This window comes from Poromitra crassiceps (genome assembly GCF_964638095.1).
Source record: "Poromitra crassiceps genome assembly, chromosome: 12".
Classification (NCBI taxonomy): domain Eukaryota; kingdom Metazoa; phylum Chordata; class Actinopteri; order Beryciformes; family Melamphaidae; genus Poromitra; species Poromitra crassiceps.
Genome location: NC_139632.1, coordinates 30,439,123 through 30,453,017, shown reverse-complemented (window position 1 = coordinate 30,453,017; position 13,895 = coordinate 30,439,123). Strand labels below are relative to the sequence as shown.

Here is a 13,895-nt window from a genome sequence, read left to right as displayed (position 1 = left end):
GGTAATAATCTAAGAAGGGGTTATTATTTTATTTTTAAGGTTCCTTTTTAAACTTATGTAGGCTACTGCCTTTTTAATTAGGTTTATTTATTTATTGCAGGATACTGTACGATACTGGATTGCACTTTATGCATAGCACTTTGTCTTTTACTGTCCTGTATCTTTTATTGTGTTGTTCCCCTCTTGCACAGTGTAGGAGACAAATCCCATTTCATTTCACTGCATGTTTTACTCTGTATTTCTGTGCAAGTGACAAATAAAGTCTCCTTGATCCTTGATGAACAAGGAAGTAATTCAACTGGCCTCAGTCTGAACCACACAATCTGCATCTATGACGTCCACCAGCTGATGTTGCTGGAGGGATAATAATAATAATAACAACAACAACAACAAAAACAGTATAATAATAATAATAATACTCACTGTCCTCACTATTTTTTTTACTTTATGCAATGCCCCCTCCCCCAAAGGTCATGAAATTCACTCAACACATGATGAACATGTCACCTTTCAGTTCAAGCATGAAAAGGAAAAGGGCCAAATCAGAGTGTTAACCTGACAGCAGCCATATCCAGCAGAGGTGTGAGGAGACACAAAGATGCTCTGTCAATCTCTCTCTCTCCCTTCCTCTCTCCCTTCCTCTTTGTCTTTCTGTCTCTCTCTCTCCCTCCCTCTTTCTCTCTGTCTCTCTCCCTCCCTCCTCTTTCTCTATGCCTGCCTGTCTGTCTGCCTCTCTCTCTCTCTCTCTCTCTCTCTTTCTGTTTCCTGTCTCTCCTTGCGAAGACACTGCCTCCCCCCTTAATCATAGTTTTCATTTCAGTACATTGAAATTTCAGGTCCCAAGGACAATGTCATCAATTTGCTGTTTTGTAAGATTTTTACCTGCCGGCGCCTCGCTACCTAACTTTACACATCAGGGAGGTGTGTGTGTGTGTGTGTGTGTGTGTGTGTGTGTGTGTGTGTGTGTGTGTGTGTGTGTGTGTGTGTGTGTGTGTGTGTGTGTGTGTGTGTGTGTGTGTGTGTGTGTGTGTGTGTGTGTGTGTGTGTGCTCACGTGTGTGTGGGTGTTTTTATTTGGGGGGGGGGGGCGAGATAAAAATAGAGGTACTGGTCATCTGTGAAAATTTATAACCATTTGTTATGAAGTAAGGAAGGTGTAGGGGCTGATGGCGTGTGTCTGTGTGTGTGTGTGTGTGTGTGTGTGTGTGTGCGCGCATGTGTGTGTGTCTCGGGGCAGGCACATCCATAAAGTGGGCTAGGTGGGCTCCCTAAATGAAAAAGTAAAGTGAATTTCTGCTTCTTGTCACAAAGTAATGAGGAGATAGGGCTTTTCTTCACGCTGCCAGTACAATGCGCTCACTCTCAATCCAAACAGACGAGCGTGTGTGTGTGTGTGTGTGTGTGTGTGGGGGGGGGGGGTTACTTGGCTTATGTATGGGATATATGGGGTCCTAATACTCTTTCTCCACAGAGACAAGAACCAACCAAAAATGTGGAAATTGTGGGGAAAGTGTCTTATCCATCGTCATGGTTTATCAAATCTGCAATACAATACAAATAATGTTTAACATGACTTTAAGTGTAAAAAAAAATAGATCTAAATGTGATATGCTGGTCATTTCTAACCACTGACATGCTTTGAGAGCAAGATGATGACCATAATTGAAGGCTCCATCAGCAGCCATGAGCCCTGCTGAAGTGGCCTTGAGCAAGGCACTGAACCCCCACCGGCTCACTCACTGCAAGACTGGAGAAGAGCTTCAGCTTCAGCTTCAATGTACAGCAATATGCTTATATATAACAAACAATGGCTGCAGTGCTGTGAGTGACTGGGAATTCATCTCTTTCATTGAAAATGTAGATTGAAACTACGCTTCACATAGTAGTAATGTATAGTAATGGAGCCGTCATAGATAGACTGGATATAAGAACCTTTTCATTTTGCAAAAGATTTTCAAAGATTTTAGAATATTGAATTTACGTTTGCGTGCACCTTCCAGGCATTGAGCAGACACTTACATGTATACAGTACTGGAACAGCGCCTTTGTACAGTTAAGCGTTACCAAAGTCTGGGGTCAAGGTTGATTGATCTAATTTGACATTACCGGTACATTGTTACATTTAGCTAATACGCTTATGTAGGGCTTGGCGATATGGTTTGGGATCAGTATCATGATAATCGTAAGGATTTTTCTCAATATCACGATATGGTTCATGTGTGTAAAATCACGTTAATCAAATTCATGTTCAGCTCATTAAACTGAATGATAATGTTATGTGTGATGTAAAAAAACAAAACTGAACATTTCAAATAATATTCCTACCATACCTTTTCATTAAAGCAGAAATGTATGTCACCATACTAAAATATCTTCATATCAAAACGATATGATTCCACTCAAAGACGATAAATGATAATATTGAATTATCGTCCACCCCTACGCTTATGAAGAGTGAGTTCCATTGACAGCAGCAGCAGATTCAGCTAAATTAGCTACAGCGGCGTGCTAACATCACAAACAGTCAGCAGTATCCTGACTGAATAGAATTGACATTACTGTAAGTGAATTGATCTCGAACTCTGACTTGCTCTCCCTTCTTCCCCAGCAGAGCAACAACGCCCCTGTTTATTCTAACAAATGTTATTTTCTTTCTTGCATTGCCCCACACTGCATCTCTCTAGGGTGATGTATGTTTTTTGTGTTTGTTGGCTTTAACTTTTTAAACATACAATTGTTCCCTAATTAGCTGGCCGCTAATTAATTTATGCTCCCCCCCCGTTTGATGTACAGCAATACTTTGAAAGCAACTGCGCCGATCCTTTGCATAAATTTGTAGCATTTTGCCGCCGAGTTCAAAAGAAACAGGACCAGGTTTAGAAAAGCACACAATGCATTTAAATAATGCGCCCCATTTTTCCACCCGACTGTGTTTGTTTTTTAGCGGGAATATTAATGAATTAACATTTTAAACAATCCATCATTATTGTTGTGATGCCACTTATTTTTAACTCAATTATATTCTAATGGATCATTTTTCCTAATGTGCACAGTATGTTTCCCCCACTTTGTTCACTACACAACAAAAGATTAATTACAAATAAGAGGAATGATCAAAAACATGATAATTAAATTGCAACAATAAGTTGGAAATTGCAATTCTAATGCAATACAATAGGGTATGTGTTGCAAATTACCACCCACTGTCTCTGGGTATTGTTTGTACGTGTGTGTGTGTGTGTGTGTGTGTGTGTGTGTGTGTGTGTGTGTGTGTGTGTGTGTGTGTGTGTGTGTATATGTGTGTGTGTGAGAATATATGATGAGAGTATGTTTGAGAGCATTAGCATGTTGAACACTAACTGTACATACATAAATTCTGAAGGTAAACTTTTGGAAGTGGTTTCACATCTGAACATGGTAGGTTGTAAAATCTCACTACTATAGTAAGGCTGGGTCTTCTGCTCGGCGCGGCTCACAGTTGCTCGCAACAGCCAACGCTAGAAATGAAATATTTCTAACAACAGGTCATATTTTCCTTCATACAATGGCCTTACTTCAGCCTTGTAATCTGTGTACTAACCTAAGTAAGTAAAGACTCCGCTTGTTCTTAGAATGAAGCACTGTATGGATTAGGGAGTTTTTCTTATTCACCTTATTCTTTGCCCACACATGGACGCTTCCGCATTACGTCATTTTGTAATAGTATTTCCGTTTTGACTTGCCAAAAACTCTGCAGGCAAGATGGCTGCGCACACTCCGCTCCTAAAGTGACAAAATTACTCCCCCATAAACTAACATATCTTGGCCAATACGTATGTAACATACAAAATAAAACAACCCGTAATATCTTAATTTTATGTAGAATGCAGAGGACATGTAACTGTTTAGTTAAACTTGCATTCCAGGAATATTGTGCTCTTAAGATGACGTTAGTGGAGTGGACGTTAGGTTGCGCACCTATGTTAGGTTGCGTAACCTATGTGCGATTCGAAATAACGCATCCGAGATAGAAACGTTATGAATATAGCCACGTTATAAACAACAAACTAACGCTGGTGATCCGTATGGAATCAGTGTTACTCGAAATGGTTAACGGTTATATCAATTTGGTCATTCAGTGGCATTTTACTGCCATATAACATAACTAACTAGTGGCTAATATTATTAGCCACTAGTGGCCTTCGCAACTAGCAATGAACCGGAAGAACAAATACGTTTGCGTTGAACGCGGAAGAGAGAAAAAGTGGGCGTGGTGAATAAGGTGAATACACTACTGTATTTGTATACTTGCAGTACTTTTCCATGAGTTAATAATCTGTAATAATACATTGCCATTCTAAAATGACAGTGATCTGTAGCAGCGACCACTACATTGATTAAAAAGAAATCTCGCTCTACACTACTGACAGAAGCCCGCACTCATTCACCCCACATGTCCTCCGCTGCTACAGTGGCCTGTAAGTCATACAAACAATAAAATAACATTTTCTTTCTTTGATCGTTTTTTCAGATTTTGCTCCCGTTTTCTGCAATTTATGCTTGGCCAATTCCCCCTGCTGTCCCGGTCGATGCTCCACCTCCTCTGCCGATCTGTAGACTAGCACATTCCTCCTCCGATACATGTGCAGTCACCAGCCACTTCTTTTCACCTGACAGTGAGGAGTTTCCCGAGCAGAACATGACGCGTGGGAGGATCACACTATTCCTCCCAGTTAAAACTCTAAAACTAAAACTCCAATCTGTGCATTAAAGACTTCTATTTAACGGTCTGTCATTAAATCTCCAACTATCTATTTGCCCCAGCACAGTCAGCTTGAGAGGCCTGCTTAGATCTGTTGTCTTGGCCGTGTCAGAGAGCAGCAGCATGGCCTGTGTAAAGAGGATGGATGTGCTGAGGGTCAGCCTGGTCCTAGAGGTCGCCAGCGTGGGCCTGTCACTCCGTACAGCCGCCGCCAAATCACGTTGTCAATGGTGATGCATGGAGAGCTCCCTCTGGCAAAGATTGGATGCTCCAAACTGGCTGTTGATTGATGCTACGCCCGGGTCGCGCCTGCCTGTCCTCGGGACTCGTCCTCACCCTCGCCGAGAGACGAGAGGAACACAGACACTCTGACAAGCCAAAGGAGAGAGATGTACTTTTAGAAGCCGTTCTGAAAGTTTTCCCTTTGTGCCGGGCCAGACCTACGTTGACATAAAGCTGTCTTATCAAAGAATCTATCTATCAGCCTTGAAATTTATAGGATTTTTATCCCCCGTTTCATTTTTCTCAGTCCATCTATTGTGGCACGGTTCAATCGGCGCTCGGCGAATGCTGTCCTCACCGTTCCCATTGAGGCGGCAGGATTGCATTATGGCCCCGAAGGTGAACGCACAGCTTGTACATTCAGCGGACGCCACAATGGACGCCACAATGGACTGCAATGAAAAATAGCTGTTTTTCTGCAACCAAAAGTGCAGCCTTTATGCGTCCAAGGGCATGGCATTCTCAGGCCAGGCTACTAGTCGTGGAGTTCTGTAAACATGAAATATCTTCTTTTATGTGTCATTTTTTCCCATTATTGTCTCCTCCCTCCATCTCTCTCTTTCTTGGCCTTCCCCCAATGATTCTTCTTAGCCCCTTTCTCACATGAAATCGGTTAAAGTGCCAGATTGAGTGTTTTGGTAATGGTAGCAGTTTGTGTTGTTCACACAAGACATGTCGTTCCGTCGTAGCACTGGCACTGGCAAAAGTGGCCAAGCCGTTACATTCCGCTGTTGTCATCTCCCAGAAATGACATTTGCCCGTCGAAGTCTCTGCAGTTTATAAACTGGGCAGGTTCGTCCGCCTGACTCCCACCATCTCTCTGACTGTATTTCACCATCTGAGTAATTCCACATTTTCCTCATAGAAGTCATGCTCCAGCCTGTTGTATTGTATAGAGCTCAACAGGCACGTGACTTTTTCGTGACGTCTTTGCCCCGGAAGAGAGTTCCCCATTCATTCAAGGGGTGGGTGGGGGAGTGGCTTGGGGTATGTGGGTGGTGGTGGTGGGAGGGTAGGGTTAGCACCATTTTCCATGTTGAAAAGGATGAGCCGTGTTGTTGAGGTACCCACACACATTGCCTAAACTGCCATAAGGCTGAATGGCCACACCACTGCCCTGTGGGCTTCAAGGGCTTTCACACCTACAGTCAATACAGAACATTACTAGTAATATCTATACTGGCATCTTTCACACCTACAGTCGATACAGAACATTACTAGTAATATCTATACTGGCATCTTTCACACCTACAGTCGATACAGAACATTACTAGTCAAGTCAAGTCAAGTCAAGTTTATTTGTATAGCACATTTCATACACAGAGGCAATTCAAAGTGCTTCACATAAAATGGTTGACAGGAAAATAAAAGAATAAAAGAAGAGAATAAAATGGACATTTAAAAGCACTACTAGTAATATCTATACTGGCATCTTTCACACCTACAGCCGATACAGAACATTACTAGTAATATCTATACTGCCATCTATACTATATTGCCACACCAGTGCCTGTTCAGACGCGACGACATGGTGTATCAAACGGGCTCTTGATACACTCGTTTGGCCTGAGTTCCTCCATTCCTCTGTGTGTGTGTGTGTGTGCGTGTGTGCGTGTGTGTGTGTGTGTGTGTGCGCGTGTGTGCGTGTGTGTGTGCGTGCTGCTACTCCCACACACTGTGTATTTGTATGTTTCTGTGTCCGCGAACACACTGAACACAGACACTTGAGACTGAACTATTTTCTATTTCGATACAGCCGGATGAAACCTTGGGTTTGAGCCTTTGATGGGTTAGTGGGGGGCTGGGATGGGGGGTTGATTGGGGTGGAGGTGGTGGTGGGGCGGGGGGTGATGCAAGCTGAGCCTTCCAGAAGTGTCCCAGTTTGGAGAAGTTGTACTCTCTCAAGTCCTCCTGAGCTTAGCGCCGCTTCTCCCCACTCTCCTCTTTCCACCGCGGTCCACCTCAGCGCTGCGATAGCAAACGCACCGAAGCAAACAGCCGCACATGTCGCTGCACGCTCCACTTCTGATGCTTTCTTTTTTAATATCAGAGGATAAAAGAGAAAAAGACTAACAACTTTCTCCCCCCTCCCCCCCCCCCTCTCTCTCTCTCTCTCTCTCTCTCTCTCTCCCTCTCTCTCTCTGTGTGTGCAGGGCTTGTTCATCTTCCTGATATATGGGGTGTACAACACAGAGGTAAGTCTGCATTGTGTCTCAAGGCTGACGGAGTGAATGAGAGAAATGACAAGTTTCTGATGGGCTCCCTGCTTAAAAGCTGGGTGGGTGGGGTGTGAGAGTGGGAGCATGCATGTGTGTGTGCGTGTGTGTGTGCGTGCGTGTGCACGTGCGTGTGTGTGTGGAGGAGGAGGGATGGGGGTATGGGGAGGGGGACGTCGTTTCCCCCATGCGAGCGTCCCGCTGCCCTTCATGCTTGGGCTAACTTATATGCATCCGGGTCCGACCATTAAACACTGCCACGCCGCGGCTCTCAGCCACTCATTCCTCAACACATTGGCTAATATTTCACTGCCTCTTTAAGTTTTTAAACTCACGGCCCTCCATTTAGCATCCTGACAGAGCCGCTGGCCGGGGCTCCGCGGGGCCCCAAGCTGCATCTGTACATCAAAGAGAGGGGGGGGGGGGTAACCAACAATATGCGACGAGGGGTGTGTGGAAATATCATATTGAAATGCTGCGTTATTACCATTTAGATTTGCTGTGGCTAGGAGGGCGAGAAAACATTGAGAGGAAAGAGACGGAGACATTGGATTTAATGGATGAGGCTCAATTGTAAGAATCCGTCTAGGTCAAATGCATCTAAGGCGATGTAAAATAGGGCTAACGCTACATTTGCACAAGCCATATCGCATTTAAGTTTTTGATAACTTGCGGCCAATTACTCATTTCTAGACACACACTAAAGTCGAGCTGAACCCAAAAATGACTTTTATTTTATTTTATTTCACATACCTGGCTATGCAGTGCACCTATTTAATAATGTATGCAAAAAAAAAATAACAAAAATCTAATTTCTTTAGTTTTTCACACTTTTTCACATCAAAAGTTCATTTTTCAAGATTTCATTGATAACAGTAATCTACAGTTTGCTGACGTCACCTAGTACTATCAAATTTCTACCCCATTTCAACCAATCATATCATGACATGGCAGCTGTCAATCAAATCTTCATTTCAGGATAATTTTCTCTTCCAAAAGAAAGAGAAAATGGCGCCTAGTGCCTGTCATCTGTCAGAATTCCTATCCCATAAACTAACTACTAACTTGGTCAATTGTATGAAACATGAACAAAAAACAAAAACGGTAATGTCTAAGAATGCAAAGAAATGTAACTGGCTCGTTAAAACGCGCATTCCAGGAATATTGTATTTACAGCAATAGCGATAAAGGCGCGCGCTTGAGAGCCTGGTTGTCAGGGGTCGCCCCTCGGAGATTCCAGGCGGGCGGGCAGCACCCATGCATCGGATTGTCCGCTCGCTCCGCACGAAGCAGCTGGCTGCCTGGTACTCTGCGGATCCCACTCGCGTAGCACGACAACACGCTGAATCCCACTCGATTTGGGGGTGGAACACGCCATGATTGGCCAATGCCAAAGCCAGTCCCCAGAATTGTCAAATCAAATCATCGACACCCGGCATTGTGCGGCTTGTGGTCCGCCTCTCAACCCTGTCATCTCAGACAAGATTTGTTTGAGTCTCCGACGCTCACACTATTGCATTCGCCTCCAGTTCACTTCGACTTTAAGGTGCTTTTGTATTCAAGATGAAAGAATTTTCATAAAGGACGCTTCACATTTCCAGACATCTAGAAATGATCCTTCTGCTTTTTTATCAAAGATCTCAGAACCATTGAATCAGACTTTTATGTGATGGAGTAATTGTCTCAAATCCTTCCTCTGTTGAACAGATTTACAGAAACGTTCAATACTGTGAATATCCAGTCATTTGAGGAAATAGGTAAAGCGGTGATTGCCGATATCTCAGCAAAACGGCCAAAAAGTATATTCTGTATATTTGCCAAAGTAAATCAATCCAGCTGTCTCTCCTCTACGCTGGAATGAACCGCGCTTGACTTCTCTTTAGCGCCGACGCATATGAGCAGCACATCTCATCTCTTCAGTCGCCCCTTGTTGCTTTGACTGAGTGTACAAGGTCATCCTCGCCCGCCCCCTCCCTCTCTCGCTCTCTCTCTCTCTCTCTCTCTCTCCCCCTGTCTCCCATCTCTTCTCTCTCCATCCTCCTCCATGGTACCCTTCTCTCCATCATCACCCTCTGACCATCCCAGTCAGGACGTCTCCCCCCCTCTCCTCTCCAGAGCGCCCCCCCGAGTCAGAGGCGACGCGCCGACAACAACGAGCGACGGAGGGGCTGACCCCCGCGCGCACTGTAAAATAAATCATCGCCGCGTTCTTGTTGCTTAAGTGGCTTTTTTTTTAGTGCCTGGGAATCCATTTTCTTACTCCCGCGTTCTCCTTGACCCCCGGGGGGCTTCGCAATTTGTGAGCATCTTGTGTACACGTTCAAAAAAGGGCCGCGCTTCTTTCTTAACGTTTTGGGGGGGAAAATGCAATAATGTTTGTCTTCCTCTTGACTCCTTTTGCCCCCCCCCCCCTCTCCTCCCTTCTTGCTTTCTATCTCTCCCTTGTTCTCACATCTCGCCGCATGGTGTGACAAAGAACACCGGTGGCGTCAAGTTTCGCCCTCCATGACACCTAAAAGGAAATACTTGTTTAATAGAAAAATTACAGAAAAGCTGAATGGGAATGATCAAAAGTTTTTTTCTCTCCCTCTCTCTCTCCCCATAATCAAAGAGCGGAAGGGAGAGGCCAACGTGAGACAGGGGGGTTTCTGTTCTGTCTGTATTGGTTTAAGCTAACCAGCCTTGATCGGCGGCGACGCTAACCTCTCTTTTGATTGCATTAGCACACACACACCAGCTTCACAGGGCGGGGCGGATCCAAAGGTCGGCGCCGATCTCCGGCGGTGAGAAACTGGCGCTCAGAGCGGACAGGGTCAAGTGGACGGATTATACCGTACTGCGTTTCATTTCTAAACCACACCGGTTCTGCTGTTGGCCAGGGATGCTGTTGAAGCTTGCCAGCATGTAGGGGAGAGGTTCTTTCTGTATGAGGTCTATGGGGGGAAAAACTTTGCAAAGTTGCCATACTGCAGTTGTTGGATCTGAAATAGGTGAAAATAAATAATAAATAGGCAAATAAATTTCGCTTTGATCTTTGATATGCTAAAGCAAGGTGTTGAATTAACCAACAGCTGTTAGGATTCCATCAAAGTCAGAAAACGCTCCATTTATGCGGCTTCGGGAGGCGGGTTCCCAGGCTCCGTAATTACAAATATATGGCACGGAAGACGGACCGCGTTATTACACTCGATTGCAGCGTTTTAATTGCTAATTACCCGACAATAGCTCTCCATTATTCATCACAATTAGCTTTTCCTTGGTGGTCACCTTGTAATCCTCCGCTTTGATGACCTTTTATTTCCATCAACTCCAAGGATGTCGGCAGGTGTTGTTGGGCGCGCCGCTTTCATATGCTAATCGCTTAGCTTCCATTTACATGGGCTTTGCATCAGCGCGGAACCTTGAGTGCCTGCGGAACGCCCTTAAACACATAACCATCATCTAAAACAATGCCCTTCCCCTCATTGTCAAATGATTAATTAAGTTGTGTCATGTAATTTCCTCAGCTTGCCGGCTGCTTTTGAGATTTCCCTTTAATAACGTTAAAGCCTCTGGAAACCCAGTCTCAAATATCTTTTTTTTTATAGGATATCACAGCTGACCATCACTTTAATTAACCACCCAAATATGAGTTAAAAAAAATCTACACAACTATTATAAAACAGAGCTCAAAAACAGCCAATCAGGCTGCTCAATTCATTTGTCAGGAGTGTGTGGGCGTGGTCATATCACATTCTATCTACCTGTCCAGTGTTCTGAGTAACATCATGCAAACGATATGAACAGTATGGGGATGCAGCATGGACATAGCACACTATAGGCTACAGTGAAGATTTTACACAGGCTTTCTCCTAATTATGATTGGTGCTGACGTCAACAACTGAGATATCCCCGCCCACTTTACCTCTACTTTTTCAAACTGCCAAAAAATGCAAATAGTTTTTTTTTTGTGAAAGATTGGAGTATAATTGAATTTTCGTATTTTGTAGGCACTTGGCATTTGCATTGAAGACCACAAATTACATATTTACAAGAAAAACAGGAAATTACCTTGCCAGGCGGTTTAACGTCTCACCGCTGTGTCGAAGGTCTTACGCAGATCTTGTCAGAATTAATAGGAGGGTTTTGAAACATGACACAGGCGCTGTTGATTCTGCCCTGTCACAAGCCTCGTGCTCTCTTCATTATGGGCCCCTTCAACGACGGTGTGTATGCAAAACATCCTTTGCACAGACACACACACACACACACACCGCCGTCTCCGAGTGTGTGTGTGTGTGTGTGTGTGTGTGTGTGTATCTCTTCGGTGCGGTGTCATAATTTATGACACGCCGTGGCCTAATGAAGCCGTAAGCCATAATGCATATTCACTAACGTGGTGGGCTGGGCCGTGATGAGCGCCCAGCCGCTACAAATTTACAGTGAGGGCTGACAGCGTGCACGCACTCACACACACACACACACACACACATACACACACACACACACACACACACACACACACACACACACACACATACACACACACACACACACACACACATACACACACACACACACACACACACACACACACACACATACACACACACACACACACACACACACACATACAGCTTTTATTGGTGCCAGAGGCTCTGCAGTGGAAGACTTCCCCCTAGTTAACGGACCTGTGGCGTTGCTGAGCTGTTCTGCTGCGTTTTTGTTTTGTTTGAAACAAACCAGGTTTCTTAAGAGCCTGTTTCTATTTCCAGTGAAAATAGGCTTAAGACCCATTCACACTACGATAACTATAAAGATAACTCCAACTATAAATCATTATAAGTAAATAGAATGGCTCTGCCACAACTATGTGAATGGGCATTTATTGTAAGAGAGAAGATAGGGATGTTTGCAATATCTATCAGTATTTAATAACAGTATTATGTAATATTCAACCACTTTTTCCACAAGTCATCATTCCAGCCCTAGTATACAGTAATTATGTATCTTAACTAAATAACAAATCATGATGGGCAATTAGTAACGTTACAATTTTCATCTTTTCAACAGAGAAATACTGAAATTTACAGCTGCTGCTGTACTACAAATGTACATTTTTACTTCATATATTATCACATGAATTTCCTGATTCCTGTGGCTTTAACTAGAATTTATACAATAGATCCTAAATTACCTAAAATTTCTGAATATCTGGTTTATATCTGGTAACACTTAAACCCGCATTCCACTGTATTAACCTGCTGCATGTTAACCTAGGGGAAAAGTGGTCAATCATAGCGTGTGTGCACATCATAAGAATGACATTGTAAGCACATTGTGTATGATGGAGATTTTCATCAATAACTTATAGATTTATTTTATTTTTATTTTGTACTTGCAATACATCTCCATAGGTTAATACACAGGTTAAATCAATAGAATAAGGCCATTTCAAAGTGTTATGGCACCTCTGTTCTGATTAAATTGTATACTTAGATGTAATATTTATGAATCATTTGTTAATATCATTAATCAGTCATTAATAATTGAACGGTTTGATTCCAAGACACAATATATCCATTTAAAAGAAACATTCCTGTCTGATCTGATATTCATAAGTCAATATTTCATGAATAAGGATGATTTTTTCCAAATTGCCGCTGTTTACAAAGGTCTTGTATTAGATCTAATTCTGGAATGAACAATTTCAAATACTTCTCAAGCGATGAATGAAACAGCGTCTGCCTTCATTTTTTATCAATTTATCTTCAGAATACATTTTCTTTATCCACCTTTAAAATAAATTACATCTGCACTTACAAAATAATGATTCAGAGAATTATGATACTTAACAAACAGAACTTAAATCCTAAGTTACCCAAATAGGTAACCCTTTTACTCACTGCAGTGGCTGCATTTTAGATGGATGATACATTTCAATGAATTTCATATTCATTGATACATTTCAATGAATATGAATATATATATACCGTATATATATATATATACGGTATATATATACGGTATATATATATATATATGATGTTGAGATGTTGAGCATGAGAGTGGTGTGGTGTTGTGTGTGGTAAATGAAGGTGTGTTGTACTGTGTTACATGCGGAGTGTAAGAATGTAATCTGTTCTGCTAGGGCGGTCCCTTCTCCTCCAATAGCTCCATGTGTTGGTCCCGGCGCTCCGTGTTGACAGATGATCGCTCCTTAGTTTGCTGGCTCTATGTGTCACTTTCAAGTCCCATTAGCCACTGGGACATACTGGAACACTTCCATCCCCCCCATTCCCCTCCCCAAACGCTGCTCATCGCCACCCGGAGGGAAAAAACCGACGTCCCAAAATATGTCTCTCTCTTTTTTCCTAATGGTCTCCCTTTTTTCTGAATTCTTTATTTTGAATTTCACGCTTTGGTTGCTCACGAGAGATACCGTGAAGGATTTTTTGTTTTGATCCAGTGTAAGCGTGTATTTTATTTGAGCGCTGTGTCACATACACTTATCTCTTTCTCCCCCGCTCTCTCCCCCCTCTCTCTCTCTCTCTCTCTCTCTCTCCTTCTCTCTCTCTCTCAGGTTCGGAGCACGGTCAACAGGATCAAGGAGAGGAGAAAAGCTCTTAATTTTTCAGTATGTAACCCACTATTTCCCTGTGAACGGGTGAGTGTGTG

At 43.2% G+C, this 13,895-nt stretch overlaps 1 protein-coding gene across 1 annotated transcript in view; it reads left to right on the top strand.

Annotated features, from left to right (window-relative positions):
• Window positions 1-13,895, top strand: part of LOC310786145 (adhesion G protein-coupled receptor D2) — a gene marked incomplete at its 5' end in the record, with an annotated part of 161,082 nt that overhangs the window by 69,483 nt on the left and 77,704 nt on the right. The window contains 2 exons of the mRNA XM_083647318.1: window positions 7,176-7,217; window positions 13,801-13,854. Of these exons, the coding sequence (XP_083503444.1) occupies window positions 7,176-7,217; window positions 13,801-13,854 (96 nt within the window). The remainder of the gene's footprint in view (window positions 1-7,175; window positions 7,218-13,800; window positions 13,855-13,895) is intronic.